Source organism: Crocodylus porosus, unplaced genomic scaffold, assembly GCF_001723895.1.
Source record: "Crocodylus porosus isolate Cpor-Errol unplaced genomic scaffold, CroPor_comp1, whole genome shotgun sequence".
Taxonomy (NCBI): Eukaryota; Metazoa; Chordata; order Crocodylia; family Crocodylidae; genus Crocodylus; species Crocodylus porosus.
Genome location: NW_017728952.1, coordinates 327,992 through 349,319, shown reverse-complemented (window position 1 = coordinate 349,319; position 21,328 = coordinate 327,992). Strand labels below are relative to the sequence as shown.

Below are 21,328 nucleotides of genomic sequence, written 5' to 3'. Positions count from 1 at the left end.
ACTATCCAGACACAATGTAAGCCATGCTCACTACCTTCCAATGCGGTCAGTGTTTTCATATTAGCAGCTTCAGAACTGACTAGCTCCCCTCAATTTATTTTCTGGCACCCAGTAGTATGGTATTAATAGGATTACAATTAAGTTACATAGCAGACACCTGGGTAGAAAGATTCTAAGGACTTAAGTGGTTTGAGTGCTTTCTAATAGGCACATAACCTATGCTTGTTACAAGGAAATAGACAACCAATTTGGACTGGTGCTGTGTTCTGCATTTAAACAAATTATGCACTTATCTGGTATGTATTCATGTGAAATTGACTGTGTTTAGCTTTCTGTTTATTGAAAATCTGAAACCTTTTGAAAATGGTGGCACAGAGTGAAACTACCAATTTGAAAAATAGCTTATTATTTTTAAAGGGCCAGAACAAAACCCATCTAAGTAAATCAAAGGGACTCCTGTTGGTTTCATGGGTTTTGGATCAGTCCCATTGTGATATGACTGCCACTGGGCTTTCATTAGTGATACTTGAATGTGGAATTACATACCTCGTGCCCAACACAGGTAAAAATTATTTGTCTATGAAAATTGCTGCTGTACGTGTGTGTGTGTGTGTGTGTGTGCATGCATGAATGCATAGAAGTATACTGTGTGTGAAGGAGGTTAAGCTGATTGCATCACAGACCCCCTTGCCTTGGTACTTGCAGAGGACAGGCTCCCTCCATCCATCATTGCTAACAAAGGCTTGGTCTTGGATGAAAATTCAGTGAAGAAGATCACGACCCTGCAGCTCTCTGCCACAGATCAGGACAGCGAGCCTGCTGAGCTCCTGTACAGAATAACAAAACAACCGCAGCTGGGGCACCTGGAGCATGCCGCTTCACCAGGTTTGCAAAGGCATTGACTTGCTCTGCTGACTCTTTCCAACTGCAGAGATTTTCAGGGCTTTTAAAATGTTAAAAGGTTGACTGCTTGAAAAATGCCCTCTGAGAAGAGATCACAGAATTAGATCACCCAGAAGAACACAACCAGCTAGTAACCCAGAGAGTTTAAGAGCAGGGTCAGTGGAGAAGAGTCATGCTTGGAATCTGCACAAAAAATTATTATTCCATCACTGAGTTTATTTTCCATTGTGACCTTTACTCAGCAATCTGTTCTGGGGATTATGCCACTACTCTTGTGTGAATCTTCCATACTGTTGGCAGCTCTTCTGGACAGTTGTAGGGCACAGTAAGTGCAGTGCTGCTCTCCCTCGATGTGATAAAATGCAGAATGTGGAGAGGCATTCACATACCCCAGTGTAATTTACATCAGGTTTGTATACTGATATAAAATACACTGAGAGTAAGAACAGACAGATATGCAGCTCTTCTCGAGTAGTGGGTGCTATTAAATAATTTAGCCACTAGGTAGCAATTATCAAATGACTTGGGTAGAAATAAACACAAAACCTCAACTAGTGGAATCTATATTAGTAGAGTTTTACACCTGATTCTTTCAGGAGTAATTCTTCACTGGATTGGATTAAGTTAATCCAGTGTAGATGTTTGTGTTGTCTGTCCATTACTTTTTTAGTGGTATGATGCTCATTACCTTGGTATAAGCATTTTCTCTGTCCACACCTAGACATTGAATAATTTGGGGATTCCATTTCATATGCTCAGTTTCATAGTTCCGGAACTTTTATGAAGCCAAAACCAGTATCACATATAACTGGCTATTTCTAGTTGACAGTGGTATCCTAGTTCATTATCTTCTCTGGCACTCATCTCGGTATATAAAATCCAACCCCTTCTCGCAACAGCAGTTAGGAAGTGGTAACTTAATGTCAAAGATCCCTATATGTGATGGGTAGGCTGTATACTGAATTCAGCAAAGACTTCATAGCTACTGCTTTAAACAATTATATTTGCTATGCAAAGCTTGTGCACAAATAGCCTAGAACAGTGGTGGCCACCCTTTTTGGCAGGCAGGCCACAAGCTAAGTCCAAGTGTACTACAGTTTAAGCCCCAACCCCTCCATGAGTGCTGCTCTGCTGTGATCTACTGTTCTGCTCCCCATCCCTCCCTGCTGTGCTCTGACTGCCCTGTTCTGCTGCTCTGCTCCCCTTCCCTCTTCTCTTCTGCTGCTTGCCAGACAGCAGCTTCCCATGCCACTTGTGTCATGCATGCCATAAATTGACCTAGACTTTAAATGTAGTCCAAGGAAACCATTTCTAGAAACATTTTTTGGCCAACACTATGAAATTTACAAAAGAGTTTCTTGAAAATATAATTTTACTAGCCAATTGCCTGTCAAGAATGATGTGGGAGGTGGGGGGGAAGCGGGCGGGGATGGAGCCCTGTGCCCCCCTTCCTGTCTGGGCCCACTCCCTCCTTCCCTTCTGCTGCTTGGGGTCTGGACCCATTCCCCCGCTCCCTGCTGCAGCAGCAGGGGAGGGGAGGAGTGGGCCTGGGTCCAATGCGGGGGAGGACTGTGGCCGAGGGTGGGGAGAAGCTGGGCTGCCACAATGGAGGTGGGGAGCAGTGGACCCAGACTGACCCAGAGGTGGCAAGGGGATGGGAGGAGCAGGCTTGGGGCTGACGTGGGGGAGAGGGGCAGGGAAGTAGTGGGCCTGAGGTGGGGAGGAGGCTTGCTTCTCCCCTTCCCCTGTTGCTGCTGGCTCCAAGGAGCAGGGCGGGGAAGCACCCAGCTGTGCTGGCCTTGCCCCTGCGCTCTGTCTCTTGTATCCCCGCCATCATGGCGGTGGATTGCCACTGTCCGAACGCTTCTTCATATTCTGATTGGCTATTATGGACAGACAGACAGACACATTAAGGCTTTTATAATATTAGAATGATTCCACTCCAGGGCCAGTTATTCCAAGATATTATGTGTTCCCCTGATCTTTCTAGTGGTTTACTTCAAACCTCTGTGTTCACACAGTATGTTCCTTTCAGTTTAACTTCTATTTACCAAAGGTTTTCTTTTTTCTCTCCTGTGTGAGCTATCATTAGATGTAGAGGGTGCCTGTACACATGCTCTGGGGTCGGGGGGAGGTGTTTTAATCAGATTGAAACCCCCACAGCATCTTGTGCATTCAGCAACCTGTGTTTCAAAATTATGGTGGGGGTGTTTTAACTAAAGCTCATCTGATGGACTTTAATTAAAGCACCTGAACCACCATTTTGAAACATGAGACACAGAATACATGAGAGGCTGCAGCACAGAATGCGTGGTCTAATCAGAATGCATCAGAGCACATGTAAATCTTTGCAGGGGTTCAGAAGGCAGACTGTCCTTTACAGTCTTGTTTTAGCAATTGGTTAGTCTAATCCAAGGGTGGGCAGAATGATAGATCTGGCCAGCAGCCTGACTCCTGTTTCCCAGCAGCCCCTGGCTGCATTGCTGCAGCCAATTTCTATGGAGACCCCAGCAGCAGCACGGGTCCAGAGTTTCCATGGAGACCAGCCCAAGCAGCATTGGCAGGATGCACGGCTGGGCAGGGAGCTACTCTGGAGCTCATCATACTCTGCAATGATGACAGCGTGATCTGGAACCAGGGCAGAGCTACGATCTGCTGCCTGTATGCCTCTGTCCAGGGCATACAGAGGCAGCAGATCTGCTCTGCCTCTGCTCTGGACCACACTGTCACTGCTGCAAGATCCCAGCCCTGGAGCCATGCGCCCTACCAGTGCTGCTGGGGCTGGTCTCTGTGAAAACCCTAGCGCCACGCTGCCGCTGCTGGGTCTTTATGGAAACCAACCGTGATGTGGGCATGGGCTGCTGAGTCCACTGTGGGCCTTATCCAGCCCGCAGGCCAGACTCTGCCTCCCTGCCCCCTTCCCCCCGAACTGGTCTAATCTTCCTTAAACTCATTAAGTGTATTGGGATAAAGAATGAAAGCAGAAATAAGCAAACCAGTTTGGAGGACATAAAAATATTCAAAGCTTTTGCCTAAAAATGCCAGAAAAACATTGAACCTAACATTTTTTTTCAGGATTGAAATAGCTGATTTAACTTTTTTTTCTTCATTACTTTAAATGTGCTAGTTCTGGTTTCACTACTCTGCCAGGTTTTGGAAGAACAAAAAATAAGATATGGTTAAATAGCATGAAAGAGTTTGTTCTCTTGGTTAAATTGTCCAGAAGAAAGTACTTGGAGCTCTCAGAAGGGAGTCTGTTTTCCTGGGCCTTCAAAATTAATGAGCCTTGATCATAAACCTTGGAAAATACGCACGTCTGGGGTTGCTTATTTGATCCAAACCTATGAACAATATTTTCAAGGGTGGTATTGAAAATAACAGGAGTTAGGGATCTAAATAATTTTGAAAGTCCCATGATGCCTGTTCCTGCATCTCTAGTCACCTAAATACCTTTACAAATCTCACCCTATGAGCCCAAGTAATTTTTTAATGTTAGCCAAATAAAACCAGGAACCTTTTGCCCATGTTCAGTGAAGGCATGTTTGGCATATTAATGTATGCTGTCTGAGACAGAAAATCACCTGTTCCATTTAACTTCCTCCCAGATTAACTTCTCTTAAATGCTCTGAATGGCTACTCCTGAGTCTGTTTGCTGAGATGGTGACTCACCATCCTATAATTTCACATGTTAGGACTGGGCAGAAATCTTCCTTTCTTGGTGAGATGGATGCCACTGACTTGATTGAAAACCGGATGGGTGGGATTTTCAGGAGTTGTCTGTACTGCTTCTATTGTAATCTGTGGTAAAACTGGCATTAGACCAGAACAGGTCAGCACCAAGTACCTAGAGAGTTTCTGGCTCCTGTTGCTTCACCCTTTTCTCACCATATTTGTGGAACATTTTGCTTCTTGTTTTTTTCTAGGCACAAGGATTAGCTCATTCAGCCAAGCAGACCTGGCCTCTCGCAGTATCCAGTACATCCACACCAGTGAGGTTGAGAGACATTCTGACTCATTTACTTTCTCTGTCTCTAATGGAGTGAATGAGGTAGGCCTAAGCGCATTCATCTCAGAGTTGATTAAGATTGAGTCTGCAGAAGTTTTTAGAAATGTTGGGAATACATTGTTCTGATGCTGCATGGGAGACATGCATGCAAATGAAATGAAACAAGCTTTTGCTCCTGATCTCATAACTTAATACTGGCAAGTTTTCTTGTTTCTCATGCTGATGGTACTCGGATCACTGCCGGACCACATTTAGCATGCAAGAAGGGAGGGATTGAAAGCAGTCCAAGATGGCCCTATGAATCAGAATTTCCAAAGATCTTAGATCCAGATTTTCAAGTGCTTAGCAGCTGTCCCTGGTGCTCATCTTCCAGCTCATCTTCCTTGGTAAGCTTAATAGGGGCCATACTTCCAAACGTGCCTCAAATCGTAAAATCATAGAAAAGTAGGGACTTCAGCACATCTAGTCCAAATCCAGACCTACTCAAAGCAGGTCTTCCTTGTCCAAACCATCCTGGATAAGTATTTATCTAAGAAGGTTGCCTGTTTCAATGTTTAACCACCCTCAAAAATGAGATAATTCTTCCTAACAGCCAACCAACATTTCTCTTGCTGCAATTTGAGACCTTTACTCCTTGCCCTGTCCCCTGTGGCCACAGAAACTAGTCTGTCATAATCATCTGCATTACCACCCTTAAAATCTTCCTCAGTTTTCTTTTCTGTAGACTAAATAATCCCAGGTCTTTTAGCAGCTTCTTGGGCATGTCTAAACAATATGTTTACTGCAGAGCTACTTAATTAGCTCTGCAGTAAAGTCTCCACATCTACACGTGCAGCCCTATTAGGTCTCAGGAAACTAATTTACTCCACCACAGGATAGTACTTGTATATCCTGTGGTGGAGTAAAGTGCTTAGTGGTGCTACACTAGCTAGCACCACAGCTGAAAGAGACCTGAGGGTTATGATCAACCACAGAATGAACATGAGCTACCAATGTGATGCTATGGCCGGCAGAGCAAACAGTACACTGGCTTGCATCAAATGATGCATCTCAAGCAAAACTAAGGATGTCATCCTTCTGCTTTAGTTGGCATTGGTGAGGCTGCATCTGGAGTACTGCATCCAATTCTGGGCACCAAACTTCAAAAAGGATGTGGAGAAGCTTGAAAGAGTCCAAAGGAGGGCCACAGGTATGATTAGAGGTCTGGAGGACAGGTCATGCAAGGAGAGGCTGAAAGACATAGGACTGTTCAGCCTGAGAAAGAAAAGACTTAGGGGGTACTTGGTGGCAGCCTATAAGTATATAAGAGGTGAACATCAGGGCCTGGGAGAGCATTTGTTCACAAAGGCACCCCAGGGGAAGATGAGGAATAATGGACATAAACTGTTAGAAGATTGCTTCAGATTGGACATAAGGAGAAACTTCCTTATGCTTCACATGTCCAGAGTCTGGAGAAAACTCCCCACAGAGGTGATACAGTCACCTACTCTTAAGATCTTCAAAAGATGACTGGATGCACCGCTTGCTGGAGTCATCTGACCTGGCAGTCTTTTCTTTCTTGCCTAAGAGCAGGAGGCCTGGATCTGATGATCTTATGAGGTCACTTCCAGCCCTTAACTTCTATGAATCTATAAATACACATGTCGACAGGGACAGGGCTGGCTGAGGCACGAAGGTGCTTCAGTGCAGGGGCTGCCTGCTGGCTAGCCCCAAACTGGAGCACCCTTGTGCCCCAGACAGCCCCTCCATAGCATGTTGAGCCATGGGGAGCAGCCCCAAGCTGTCAGGCTAATCCCCCATACCCCGTGACAAGCGAAGCTGCTCTGACCCGACTCAGTGTGCTGTGGTCCTGGGTGCATGTGCAAATGCGGTGCCTGGGAGCAATAAACTCCAGTACCATTTGTGCCAGTTTATTGCACCATGCTAATTGCACATGTAGATACGCCCCTTGTAAGTCATGTTTCTCAGACCTCTAATTATTTTCATTGCTCTCCGCTGGACTCTAAGTTGTCCACATATTTCTTGAAGTGCAGTGACCCAAACTGGGCACATTACTCCAGACGAGGCCTTGCCAGCGCCAAATAGAACAGAAGGATCGCTTTCCTTGACTTACAAATGACACTTTTCTGTTAATGCAGCCCAGGTTTCTTTTGCATGAAGAGCATGCTGTTGGCTCATATTGGGCATGTCTACACATGTAGCTATGGCGACATTATTACTGTACCATGATTTAGTACTTCCTTTTGGAAGTACTGAATCATGGTGCAGTAACAGCCCATGCTGCGCCAGTACACGTGGCGCATGGTTATTTTTAGCAGCTACTTTGCTGTAGCGGTGTGCTATACTGGGGGAGCACATTGCTGTGGCAAAGTAGCTGCTAGTCACATGTAGATGCCCACAATGCTACGTCACCATAGTGCATTACTACAGTGACATAGTGTCACGTGTAGACACGCCATTAGCTCATATTAAGCTTATGGTCCACTGTAGCTCTCCAGGTCCTCTTTGCAGTACTGCAGCCCAGCCAGTCATCCCCAGATGTATAGCTGTGCATACGATAATTCTGTGCCATGTGTAGGACTTTGTCTTTATTCTTATTGAATTTCATTTGATTAATTTTGGACCATTTTTCCAGTTTACCAAGGTTATTCTGAATCCTAATTCTATCCTCCAAAGTGTCTTCAACTCCATATAGCTCTGTGTGTCACCTACAGATTTGCTAAATTTGCATTCAGTTCCATCTTAAAATCATTCATTAAGATATTAAACAATATGAGACCCAGGAGAGACCACTTCCTTGATGACCTGCTCCATGATCTTTTCAGATACCAAGGTCAGACTGAGTGGTCTGTAATTCCCCTGATTTTCCTCCTTCCCTTTCTTAAAGATGGACACTGTATTTGTCCTTTTCGGTTGTCCAGGACCTCAGCCAACAACTATGAGTTTTCAGAGAATTTCAGTGGCTCTGAAATTACCTCATCCAATTCCTTGAGTACCCTATGGCAAAGGTCAGCAATGTTTTCCAGTGGGGGGCCAGAAAGAATTGGCTCATGTCAGAGGCACTTGGACCTGGTCATCTCTACTTCTCCCTGCTGCCCAGTTGCAGTTCCCTCCCCCACCCCAAACTGCTAGAGCCTGTACTTATGCTGCCTAGCTGTGGCAAAGCTCAGAAAGAGCTCTGCCTAATGCCCCTAAAGGGATGCTCTGCAAGATGGATCTGGCACCTGGGTCATCAGCTGCCAACCCCTGCTTTAAGGTGTATCCTGTCCAGCTCTGCCAACTTGAGAACATCTAGCTTCTCTAAATAGTACCTAACTTGTTCTTTTGGTATTCTAAGCTGCTTATCACCTCCTCTATTCTTGCTACTAACTGTATTTGTCATCTGGTAGCTGACCTTACTCATGAAAAATCAAGTAAAAAGGGAATTAAATACTTTAGCCTTGCTTTTATCACCTCTGGCTTTGACTTGGATGCTTTCAACAAGCTTACCTCCTGCTTTGTACCGCACTTCAGAACAAGCGTATATCACTTTGTATAATAGAGGGACACCACCTCCCTTTTTCCCATGTCTGTCCTTCCTGAATGATGTATACCAACCCATGATAGTCCCCCAGTCATGGAAACTAGTCCATCAGGTCTTGGTTATCCCAATTACATCATACTTTTGTGATTGCACTAGGACTTCCAATTCTTCCTGTTTATTCCCCATGCTTTTTGCATTTGTGCATAAACATCTTGGGTAACTAGCCTGCTGCCCTAAATTCTCTGAGAACATTGTTAAGGATACCCTTATTGCCTTCTCTTACTTTTCTTTTATATGGGTTATTTGGTTCTCTTATGTCTGGGCTTTTGTCTCCAACCGCTGTTGAACCTAGTTTAAAACCCCTCTCACTAGGTTAGTGAGCCTGTATGTGAAGAGACTCTTCAGATGAAAAACTCTTTTGAAGATCTGACCCTGTGTGTCTCTTCTGTGGAGAGAAATAATAGCTGCAAAAGGGGAAGGTAAAAAGGGAGGAGAATAGGGAGTAGGAGAAAACCAATGTAAATCATACCAAAAAGAAAAGATGGAGCCTTGTAATGTTTATAGAGGTGGAAAATCCATACTCAGAGTCTGGTTTTGACTCAAACTCAGTAGATTTGCACATAAACATTGGTATTATTATTTATGAGGTGCCCCTATTGTCTCTTTATGCCATCATTGTGCCATTTCAGTCATGTTCTGAGTGGAGAGTGTGCATCATAAAGAAGTTGTGTGTTTCTTTCCCTTCCAGGTGAGTCAAACATTTGACATCACCATAAACCCAGTGGATGACTCCTTGCCTGTGGTGCAGAATCCAGGGATGAGGGTTCAGGAAGGGGTGAGAAAAACCATCACAGAGTTTGAGCTTAAAGCCACAGATGCTGACACAGAGGTAAGACAGAAATGACGCCCTCCTCCCTTCCCCCCACCTTGTTCTGTTGTACAGTTGATTTACTACAAAAATAGGTTTGTATTCAAAAGAGAGAGATAATTAATGGATTCCTCCCAGCACACCCTTGGCCTGATCACAGGTGTTAGACAGCTTCAAATGAACAGCTGGTGGGAGGGTCCGTGTGTGTGAGTGTGTGTGTATAAACATAGGGAGTCAGCATTTGAAAGAAGAAAGACCTTGGCTTGAGAAACATAATGCTTCTTGTCTCCTGCCTACATGATAGGGGGAGGGGGAAAGGTGCAGTGATTAGATCTAACTCTTTCTCCTTCCAGCATGGTCCCATCTTCTCTCTAAATGTCCCTGGCTCAGGACCAATGGCTCTGAGCTCAAGCTCGAGACTCAGGTCACCTTTCCTTACCACCTTATTCTGAATCTGACTGGCAGCTAAATAAATCCATGGCAAAAGTTTTAACATTCATAGGGCTGCTCTAACTGGTTTATGCTCTGAGTGTAACCTCAGAGCATTTCTCCAAGAGGGGAGCAGGAAGCAGTAATAGAGCTGGCTATGCAGGCTTTACCTAGCACCTTGCAAGGCACAAAGGGTAACTATTCTTGCCCCCAATATACCATTGCTTACCAGATCCCATAACCACAGATTTGACTGTAGTTATGGGAACAGTATTTTGCTGACAGAAGAAACAGCACCTATGCTTCTCACTAAGCCATGGAAAGAAGGAGTGCACTCACAAGCTGCTGCTTCATGAAGTAGAGAGGCAGCATGTCATGCTAGGTGACCCTGTTGTCTAGTGCAGCTGGATTGGCTCCCATGTGATCAGTATTGGTGTCGACCTGGAGACAGTGACAGTGGGAAATGGCTGTGTTGAGCACTAGTGTCCAGCCATGCTGAGCTGTCTAACCATTTCTTCCTGCTTCATTTGAAGTTTTGTACCAGGGAGGCTGCCTAGTACTGAGGTCATGAACAGTAGCATCCCTTTCTGGACCTACTGAGTGGGGTGACCTGCCTCTCCAACTAAAAGAAACAGCACCAGCTTCACAACCCTGCCCTCCTATCTCTTTCCTTTGAGCAGGCTGAATTGGTTACGTTCACCATCGTGCAGCCCCCCCGGCATGGCGTGGTTGAACACACCCACAATGGTCAGCGCTATCGCCAGACCACTTCCTTCACCATGGATGACATCTTCCAGAACCGGATCAGTTACAGCCATGATGGCAGCAACTCTCTGAAAGACCGTTTCACCTTCACCGTGTCTGATGGGACCAACCCCTTCTTTGTTGTGGAAGATGGAGGGAAGGAGGTAAGGAAGCACAGGCAGGACAAAAGAGGTTTCCTGGAAGTGAATGAAATTTAGGTGAAGGGTGCCCTTGGCTTTTGACTCAGCCAGTGGCCATTGGCATAGCTCTGTTGACATTGTTGTGGGGCTGCTGGTGTCCTACCTTGACCTTAAATACTGGTGTTTTCCCTTGACTGAACATGTGGAAGCTCTAAGTTTTGCATGCTTTATGCCATTTATAAGTGGTGTGTATGGGTGGGGGTGTGCGCACAAATTTGTGTGCTGAGATTATGCAGGTCGTCAGCATCAACAGAATAATGCCAAAAGCACAAGCCAAGGATCTGCCATGATGTTAGTGGAGAAACACTTGCTCTCTCTCCATCTATGCTGTCTCAGTTGTAGAGTCAGTTATAGGGTCATGCACGGTATCAGGGTTGTGCTGTGGATGTCTTTCACAGTTTGCAGTTGTCCAGTGTAGTCCTGAATCACTGAAATGAGAGTGGAAAGTCCTCTCTCACTGTCTTTCAACTGCTTTAAGGCAAAGAAAGAGATTTGTAGAGCCCAAAATAAAACAGTACTATTAGGGGTGCACCGATAGGGATTTTTGGGGCCGATACCAATAGCCAATATTTAACGAGACATATCAGCTGATACTGATCCAATTTCTGGTACAGCTGCCTGCAGCTGGTAATGCCAGTGTGGTGGAAGGAGGAGGGAAAGGGCATGGGGTCGGGGGCAGGTCAATGCTCCCCTGGGTAAGGGAGGGGGCAGGGGCAGGCACTGCCAGGGCAGGGTGAGGGGGAGCAGGACTGGCTGGGGGGGGCAGCTCCTGCCGCTGCTTGCACCCTGGGAGGGCATGGATGGGAGGGGCGTGTGCCCCCTGAACCTGCATGGGACAGGGCAGGCTGCACGGAGCTGTTCTCGGCAGGGGCTAGGCTCAGAGCGGGCCCTGGGGGTGTTGTGTCCACCCCAGATTTCGCTGCCACCCTGCTCCCAGTGCTGCTGCTGCCAGCCCTAGCTCAACACCCCACCTCCACTCATGTGCTGGGAAGAGATAGGGCTGTGGCTGGCGGTGCTGGGAGTGGAGCGGCAGTGAAATTTGCAGTGGATGCAGCATCCTTCCAGCACCACTGGTGCCTGCTCCAAGCCCAGCCCCTGCCAAGAAGAGCCCCACGCAGCCCTGGCTGCAGCTAACCCCACCCCGCACAGATCTGGGGGGGCACCCCCCCATGCTCTCCTGGGGTGCAAGCAGCGGCAGGAGCCACCTGAGTGGGGACCTCCCTGAGTAGTCGTTCTGGCCCCCACCCCCCTCACCTGAGCAGCACCTGCCTCCTTCACTGTGGGGGACATTGATCTGCCCCTTCCCTGTGACCCTTTCCTCCACCCTCCCCTTTCACTGGACCAGACTTACCAGCTGGAGGCAGCTCTCCACACTGCTGGCTGTGCTCCTTACTGCCTGAGTGCTGCACTTTGGCTGTGCACAGCACAGGCATTTATTGGGCCAATATCTGATACAGCTAGTTTTCTTTGTATCGGTACTGATCTGATACCGGACTGATGAGCACAATAGATTCTTCTGTGAATCCTCTGTTTATTCTCATCCCCCAAAGCTTCCTTAGCCCATCAGTCTTACAGGCAAAACTACTCAAAGCATAAGCTCTCCCTTAGGTGTTGATTGGTGTAGTCCAATGAATTCATTAGTCTTATGCCAGTTCATACTTGCTGAGATTGTGTCCCAGAACACCAAAGCACTGAAACATGAAGGCAGAAGGTTTACTGTATGTTCTGGGATGTACTGAACCATTAAAAAAATTGAAAGCATTCTTTAAATGAATGGAAATGCAATGTTCCTTTGCTCTGTGTGCAAAGACCATCACAATCCTGTGGAATGACAATCTTGAAAATTTTGCTTTGCCACAGTGAAAGTCATTGAGACCCATAGACTGAAATCATAGAGTATTAATTTAATTCTCATCTCATTTCATCTCTTCTTTTAGCATGTCCTCTGCTAAACAGATATTGGGTGTGTGCTCCCACAGCCACATATCCCTACACCTTACTTAAAAAATGCAATATTGTTATGTGTTCATAGGGCACTTCATTAAAATTTTCACAAGGATATTCTGAAGTTTTTTAAAATATTGATTTCAGTATCCATTGAAAATAACAAAAATAAGGGAAATGACTGGGAGAATCAGATCAGGACCTCAGTGTACTAGGCACTTTGCCAATTGTAAAAGGTAGCCTCTGCCCCAAATAACTTAAAGCCTAAATAGGTAGAACACAGGAAGGGCGTGAGAAAAAAATGAAAAGTATTATCCCCAGTGAACAGATGGTGGACTGAGGCAGTGGGAGGCCTGTAGGATCTTCCAAAACATATAGGCACTTAACTCCCATTGATCTTGGTGAGAATTAGGCACGTACTAGGGCTGTGCGAAATACCATCGTTTCGTTTCAACATCCATTTCAACATTTCGAAGGGACGGTGCTTCATTTCATTGTTTCATTTCATTTTGAAGCATTGTTCCATTTCGTTTCATCAAAACAGTTTCAATGTGTTTCAGCATTTTGCCTATAGGCTATAATGGGGGATAATGAAAATGACTAAAACTTTGTCATTTCTTGCCCAATTCAGATTAAAATTGCAGGGATGATAGTCTCTTCTGAGGGCATGAAACCTGTCAAGTTTCAAGGAGATAGATGAAGGGGTTTCTGGGAAGCTGTTCCAAGGAAAACTCCTTACATTTGGCGGTAGCAACAGCTTCCTCTCGTTCAGTATGCAGATCTGGGGGCTTGCACCCCTGGGAGAGCTGTGGGGCTGTGCTGAACTCCTCCCAGGGTTGTGGACCCCCAGATCTGTGTGCCAAATGACAGGAGGCTGCCCTGCCACCTAAGGAAGATTCGTGCTGACATGGCAGAGCTGCTCAGAGTGCAGCCTGGCAGTGGGAGGCCTGGAGAGCCTGAGTTGCGCTCCACCTCCTGCCACCGGGCTGAGTTTCATGGGGCTGCGGAGCCACTCAGAGTGCAGCCTTGGCTCTCCCCTGCCTCCTACCATCAGGCTGCTTCAAAACTTGAAACATTTCAAAACTTTCAAAATGTTTTGAGTGCCCTCATTTCATTTCAAAGCTGTTTCAAAACTTTTTGTTTTGTTTCAATTTCGCTGTTTCGAGCTTGAACGAAACACTTGGCGAAATTTCACACAGCCCCAGTACATACGTGCTTTTGAAAATTCCAAATGGAAACATAGCACACCAAGTAACTTTTCTGAAGGAAGGAGTCAGCTGGGATTCAACCTGTATCTCCTGAGCCCCAGTCCTGCCTTACCCAAAGGACCTCCCTCCCTTTCAGGCACTGGTAATGCAAAAGCATATGAAATAAAAGAAAGGAGTCCATGGATTTCTGAGCATCCTCTGTTGCAGTTGAGGAAAGGGCAACTAGGGTTAGAAGAGGGTTTGGTTGCTTCTTGAAAGTGTCTGATAAATAGCAATATATCTCCCTTTGACCCCATTTCTGTAGCACGGCATGACGACTTAAAATGCAAAAATGATCTAATTGCTACAAAGGGCTGCATGTGTACATGCATGTGCATGATCCAGCACAGCCAAGCAGTGTTGCAGAATCCTTGATCGTAGAAAGTGCCAGATATATGTTTTCATACCATTTATAGAGCCTGATCTAAAACCTACTGAAGTAAGGGATGATACCCCAAGAGATTTGAATGATGTGTGGGTTAGGCCCAGGCCACATTCCATTCCCTGGCCTGTGAGCAACTTCCCTTCTGCAGCCAATGCCTTTGTCCTGCCAGCTTTTGCCTGCTCCCTCCTGCTGCCAAGACTCACACTTATAACCCTCTAGGTTACCTCCCAATATAAAGTGTGATAGGAATGTTTAAAAAGAAACCTTAGAAGTTACAGCCAAGTGGAAGTACTAGGGGTTTTTCCCCTGTTGTTGTTATTCTCTATTCATGCAATGTCTGGCACAACTGGGCTCTGTTCTGTGACTGGGGTTTCTATAATGGAAATAATAATTATTTTTATAACCCCACTATAAAACAAGCCTTTGTATTATTCTAGGAGGAGATTTCAACAGCTCTCAGCAGTGGTCTACTTCTGTTTGAATTCAGTGGGTATTCTACCATTGACTTCAGCTGGGGCTAGAGTAAGACTGTTGTTGAATGTTTCTGAAAATCCCCTCCTGGGACACAATGCTTGTTACCTGCTTCTTTGTCTGTGTTCTGTCTCAATTATTTTGTAAGTTCTTCAGGCCCAGGGATATGCCCTATTCCTTGCCTGTGAATCTTCTGGATCATTTGGAAAAATTATATCACTAAACAACATCTTCAGAGTTTATTGTGAAGCAGTAATTTACATGATGTATTAATATCCACCTCTGCATCTGGACTCCTGCTCAGATTGTGACTGCGGCACCCCAGCGGTTCAAAGTGGACATTCTCCCCGTGGATGATGGGACACCCAGAATTGTCACCAACTTGGGCCTGCAGTGGCTGGAGTACGTGGATGGCAAGGTGACCAATCTCCTGTGTTCAGCCTGATCACGTGAGAAAAAGAGAGAAAGAGGAGGACTGAGAGATGTATAAGGCAATTCAAATACCCTAGCATTTCTTTCTCTTACAGAAGTAGCAAAAGTTCAGGTATCTCCCTTTTGGTCTCAGGGAAAAAACTTAAAAAAGCAGATGGCACGTTGGAGTCTATGAACCGTGACTACTAAAAGCTTGATTGGATGGGTTGTGGGGTGACAAACTTAATGATACCTCATACAGATTCTGGCTGGCAGAAGCTAAACTAATCTCCTTGACCAGTTCCCTGAACAGTCTGCACTTTGTTTGCATGGCGGGTCACTTCTACTGACCAACCCCACGGAAATAAGATTGTGCCTCAGGGGCACAAGGTAAGTGAGGCCCAGTATTGGAGTGCAATACTGACAGAAGAAAACTGGGTTGAAAGTGCCACATTTACTTGAATCCAAGATGAACACCAATAATTAGATTGTAAACATGGAAAATTGATGTATTTATTATAATTTTCAGTGTATGGTATCTCATTTTTGGAAATCATCTTGGATTTACTCCACCCGCTGCTGCAGTAGGAAAGGCAGTGGTACAGGGGTAGGCGATGGGAGGGCAGGGGAGGCATGCAGTGGAGAGGGGCAAACAGCCTGCCACCAGAGGCCTCCCACCCTTACTTAGCCCTCTTGTGCCTGGCATGCCACAGCCTCTTCCCCCTGCAGCCTTGAGCCACTGTCTCCCCTCACCGCCCCCCCCAGCAGGAGGAACAACCCTCATCTTGGAATCAAGTTGATATAGACCAAAGAGAGCCTTTTCTCTATGTTTCTCTGATGACAATGGCTGGAATATTTGGGTCTTAAAGGAGCCATTACTGCAAATATTTCCTTCTACTAGTTGTATAATATACACATGCATGTGTTTGTTCTGCTGATTTGCCAAGTAAGATGGTGGTGCTTGGTACCCCTTTCAGTTTTCTCAGGACTTGGTCTAAACCACACAGGAAACTCAAGGTTATGCATAGCAAAATGGGGTTGCATTGCACATTATTAACATAAGACTACTTCAACGTAAACTGCCTGATTTATTAAAAGCATAAAAGCATTATACAGACATCAAATGGTTTTATTGCCACTATTTTCCATTCATGTTGCTCTCTCTCCCTGGGAAGTGCTAAGGAAGTGGAGTGAAACCAAGGTACATACGTGAGCAGACAGGGAAGGAGGATTAAGAACATGTTTCCTAAAACCAAACTGTGGACCAGGCCTGCCAAAGTTTTCAGCCTTCTTGACAAAGCTAGATGATGGCTCGAGCAAGCTTGAGCTGTGTTTGAACTAAATGTGTCAAATTATTGTTTTCACACAAAACTAGAAAGGTTTGTCATGCCAAGTCAAACAAAAAATGACAGCTTTATGAGTTTTTGTTTATTCAAACCACAAACTCATCTTTAAAGTAATCAGATTTGAATCTGAATCAGAAACCTTTCTGTACTGTTAGGCGTTGTGTAAGGCATGGCCAGGCTCTACTGTCGCTGTCTCAGGCTGCCATTTGTCTGTCAGTTCCCTAAGTCTTCCCTCCCCAAGTATTCTTCCAAAGGGGAATTATTTTGATTGTCCCATGAATCAGACAAGCTATGCAGTATCTCAAGAGATTAATTACTTCATTGTGGCTTTAATCCAGGCAACCAATCTGATCACCAAGAAGGAATTATTGACAATGGATCCCGACACAGAGGACAAGCAGCTGATTTATGAGATAACAGCTGGCCCCAAACATGGCTATGTGGAAAGCAAGCTGAGACCAGGAGTAGCTGTGACTACCTTTACTCAAGGTAAGGGAGTGGGAATCAGGACTGCATGTCACTGCCCCCTGCCTTACTGCCATCCATGCTCATTTCGCTTGTCAAAATAGGTTACACAGAGGGGCTGAAATTGCTCTGTAAACATTGCTGACCTCAGAGGAATTAATGACTTTCCCATGTGTGAGGAAAGGAGAATCAGGTCCTTCTCTTCTGTCTTGAATCTTGTCTGTATTTACAATGCAAATGAACTTTACATTTTTTTCCTTAAAGAAGTAACACCTTCCCCATAGAGCAAATCCCAGTTACCTTGGAGCTAGTTGTGGGGCTCCAGATTTGGCACAGAAATCTGTTTTGATTTGGCACAGAAAGGGTCAGCTGTGGATTTTGCATCTGGATGTAATTGTTGCCCCAGCTGCAGTGTGTCTGGATGTGGAGATTTCTGCTGTGCTCTCTCATCCTTTCCCATGCATTTAGAATGGTATCTCTTTTCCATCTCAAGCTATGTTGCTTTGAGGCTGGACTTTGAAAGGCTTCTGAGATTTTACAGCATTTATAGCTTGGACTTGCTGCAAGTGAAGAGCTGCATTGGTTTTCTCCACCTGTGTTTTGTACCTTAAGAGAGAGAACATATCTGAGTGCAACACTTAAGGCAAAAAATTAAAATGGAGCCTGAAGCTCTTACTGCTGGCCCTTCTTGTGCTATGTAGAATGTTATCATTATGGGGTGGTGTGTTTCTGACTTCCTGCTTAGCATCTGCCTGACAGCTTGGCATAAGTATGACATTGCGAATATGACTCCTTTGGATTCAGTTGTGCTACTGGATGGTATTTTCAAAGGTACCTAAGCAACTTAGGAACTTGTCTCAGTTGCATAATGGACTTGGGTCCTTAGAAGCCTCCATCTCTTTGAAAGGCACTTTTAAAAATCCAGCTTTGTTGCATTTGGCCACAAAGAGAAGGGGGTTGAGGTTTGAGGCAGACAGAGCACAGCTGTACTTCCTAGATATGCCTTGCCACAACCAGGGGAATGGAATGAATGCCTGCCACCCTTCCAGACACACACACATACTGCCTCACAGGCCAGCAGGGCTGGGCCAACACCACAAAGTGGGAAGTTAGTCAGTGCTATGGCAACATACTTTCCCCCAGGAGCAAAGCAGAAGGAGGGCAGTAACTGTGAGAATGAGTCCCAGCACCTTTGCTGCATGTTCCCTTTCGGGTAGTTGGCTCTAAGCTGACCCTTAGTCAGGATGAGAATACTCTCAATACAAACAAGATCAGGGCCCCATTGTGCTAGTTGCTGTATAAATAGGCAGGGTTCTTTTTCTGTCTCTTCCTACAGACCTGCTGAGGCATGTGTATACCATTTTATATACAGTAAACCTATGCAAATGCAAAAGAAGAAAAGCAACATTGTTTTGTGGGTGAGATCAAGCAGTGAAGTGAATGCAATGGAGAAGCTCAAGAACAACTGATCACTTCCATTGCTAGATGAAAGCTTTAAAAGGGATGTGCCAATATAGAGACCAGAACTCAGTGAGCTGTTTTTAAAGCAAATTTGTATTAAAATAGTCCCAAGTGAAACTACCCATATTTTCTTGCATGCATACCACATACCCCAAATAAAGTACTGTGTTTCAAGGAAAGCTGAATGAAGAAAAAAGAGAGATGGCTATATAGACCAGGGACAGGACAAAATCTTCAGCTCATTCACCTTCCCTTTTCTGTTCAGGCAGAAGCTCAAACTAGAGCTGCTGATAAAGGCTGGTCTTCATGAGCAGATCTACAAATTTGAAAAGAGATGAAAACAGTCTGTAGGGCTTTGAAATGGGGGAAAAGAGACCAAGAGCAGGTAGCGAATAGCACAGTTGCTAGGAAAAAGTTAGCATGATTACTGGAACATCAATACTACTGAAAAGGAGTGACTGTTGTTAAAAACTGTGGCGTGAAGAGCAATGAGCTATGAAGACATCTGACTCCCTCCGCTGCCTAAATAGAAATACCACTTCTTCTGCTTGGCAGTTAATTATAAACTGGGTGAGAAGGAATCAAAGCAGGGTGCTTTTTTCTGAGCAAAAATTCAGTTTCCTGCTTAAGACTCTCCAATTTTGGAAGGCTAATTTTTGGGGAAAGGTGCATATGGTTTGAGAGTAAATACAGTACTTTAACAAAATCCTACAAGTTTGATTCTTTTTTAAATTTATGGAGCTGTTATAGAAAAGATGAAGTAGTTTAGTGTGATTCCTAGTGGCACATACTCTAAATAACAAGCAGTTGAACAGATATAAAATGTGTGATCAGGATCAGTCCCACAAGATAGCATGTATACACATGTATATTTTGTTCACTTCTAAAACTTGTTAAATTTCTGGATTGGCTCACTGGGAGTCTCTTCCTGACAGAGGATGTGAACCTGGGGCTGGTTCAATATGTGTTGAATGATGAGAAGATTCAGGAAACAATGGACAGCTTTCAGTTTCTAGTGAAGGACAGCAAACCCAATATGGTCAGTGACAACATTTTCCATATCCAGTGGTCTCTCATCAGCTTTGAATATACCAGGTAAGCAGCCCTCCTAGACTACTCTGCTAACAAGTTGGGGCCTGTTCAGAGGTGGTGTGCGTTAAGATGCAACTTACCATCACTAGTTCTTCTCTAAAGTTGGTGTAATAAGCTGAAGGCACCAGGAGAAGGCAGATTTGAAACTGTCTTAGACCCACCCTTGAGTTTGGCTCTGTTTTCCCTCAGTGGTATCATAATGTGTCTTGACCTGTAACATGAAAACAATCCTGTTGGGATAAGTTTCCCTAATTTAATATTATACCTCAGTAGTACACAGAAGTCCCTATCAGAACCAAGGCCACTTATCACTATATATGCACACAGTAAGGCACAATCTCCAGTAATGATTCTGGAATGAAGCCAAATGGTAACCAGCAGTCTTAGTCTACTCAGAATTAGTGTGCAAGTTCTAGGTGTAGAGGATGCATGTAGTGGGGGATAGAGAATTTGATTGAGTTTGGGAAGGCTGTATATTTTAGGGCCTGTAGAAGCAATATCCATATGTTGTTGCCGGTCCCTCCATGCTTTTTACTCAGCTTTGCTTCCTTGAAAGCATCATTGAGCCTTGATTTGTAGTTGCTCGGTATCAGTACAAGCATATGGGGTTATTTACTTATGTTTCTGTACAGCTTGCTGTATCCTGCTCATCACTAGCATACCTGAGAGCCTTCCAATACTGCATTAGGCAGTGCTCATTGTCACGGGGCGGGGACCCAGGAGCAGCCGTGATCTCTCCTGGCTCCCCCTACTGTGCCAAGTGGGTGTCCATGCACCCTTGTTCTTGCCCGCCATGTCTTTGATGAAAAAGTATTAAGGGAGGCTACCTTTTACCCCCTTGAACATGGTACCCCTTGGCGTACTCCCACCGGTACCCCGTCTACCGATGATTCTGTGCATTCCCGCCACAGGGCTATGCGTGGGTCCTACCACCCCTTATTCCACGCCCCAAGCCTCTCAGGTGTACCGGACGTTGTTGCGTCTATTGTCTTCTCTTAGCGGCCCTCTCCGGGGGCTCTCCCCATACGCTCGCCTTCTCTGGGGCTCCTACCTGTACACTCGCCCTCTCCGGGGCTCAACGTGTTACTCTCGCCCTCCCTGGGGCTTCTTATTCCTATATGCCCTCCCTGGGGCTTATCCCGATACAATACAATCACCCTCCCTGGGGCTTGCTTGCGTGATTCCCGCCTGCACTGGGGCCCATGTGCGCCCTCCCTGGGGCTTCTCACAATTGGGGCTCAGGTGGCCATAGCCGTGCCTGGCCCCCAATGCACTGTGCCCCTTCTCAGGGCTCGGGTCAGTGCACCCCCTCCTCGGGTCTACAAGCCCCACCGGGGCTCAGGTGGCCATAGCCGTGCCTGGGCCCCCAGACCCGCCTTCTCGGGTCGCTCACCTGCACTGGGGCTCCTTGCCCTGCACGACGCTGCCCCACTGGGGCCGGGGTCTATGCAACCCCAAAACATGGCACCCTCTCCAGCACCAGGAACCCCCACGCTACTGGGGAGTTCCCATGAGGCCTCCTCCAACCCCTACAGCCTCGCCTGGTCCTCCGGTATAATAACAAAACAGAAAACTCCCACTGCTGGGCTACAACATAAACTCCACGCCAAACTGGCTAAAACACAATTTCTAAGCCCTCTGGCTAATCATCCTTCAGAACCTTACCAGGGCTTGCTCCCCCAGTCCTCAACCGAAGCCGGTCAGGCCATCTAGCTTCTACTCCTGCAGAGCTCTCTCTTTCTCAGCTGCCAGAGGGGAACTGCCTCCCTGGCCTCAGCCTAGGCTGTTTATATAGGCCAGGCCCTGCCACCCTCCGGTCAGCTGACCGACTGC

The 21,328-nt window shown here is 45.8% G+C and overlaps 1 protein-coding gene across 5 annotated transcripts in view; it reads left to right on the top strand.

Moving 5' to 3' along the window:
• Positions 1 to 21,328, top strand: part of FRAS1 (Fraser extracellular matrix complex subunit 1) — a 360,126-nt gene that overhangs the window by 296,554 nt on the left and 42,244 nt on the right. For 3 of the 5 annotated variants that reach the window (XM_019556365.1, XM_019556366.1, XM_019556368.1), the window contains 7 exons: positions 706 to 885; positions 4,827 to 4,951; positions 9,181 to 9,321; positions 10,410 to 10,637; positions 15,025 to 15,138; positions 16,816 to 16,966; positions 19,339 to 19,498. In XM_019556365.1, coding sequence (XP_019411910.1) covers positions 706 to 885; positions 4,827 to 4,951; positions 9,181 to 9,321; positions 10,410 to 10,637; positions 15,025 to 15,138; positions 16,816 to 16,966; positions 19,339 to 19,498 — 1,099 coding nt within the window. The other 2 variants (XM_019556367.1, XM_019556369.1) reach the window with 2 other exon arrangements.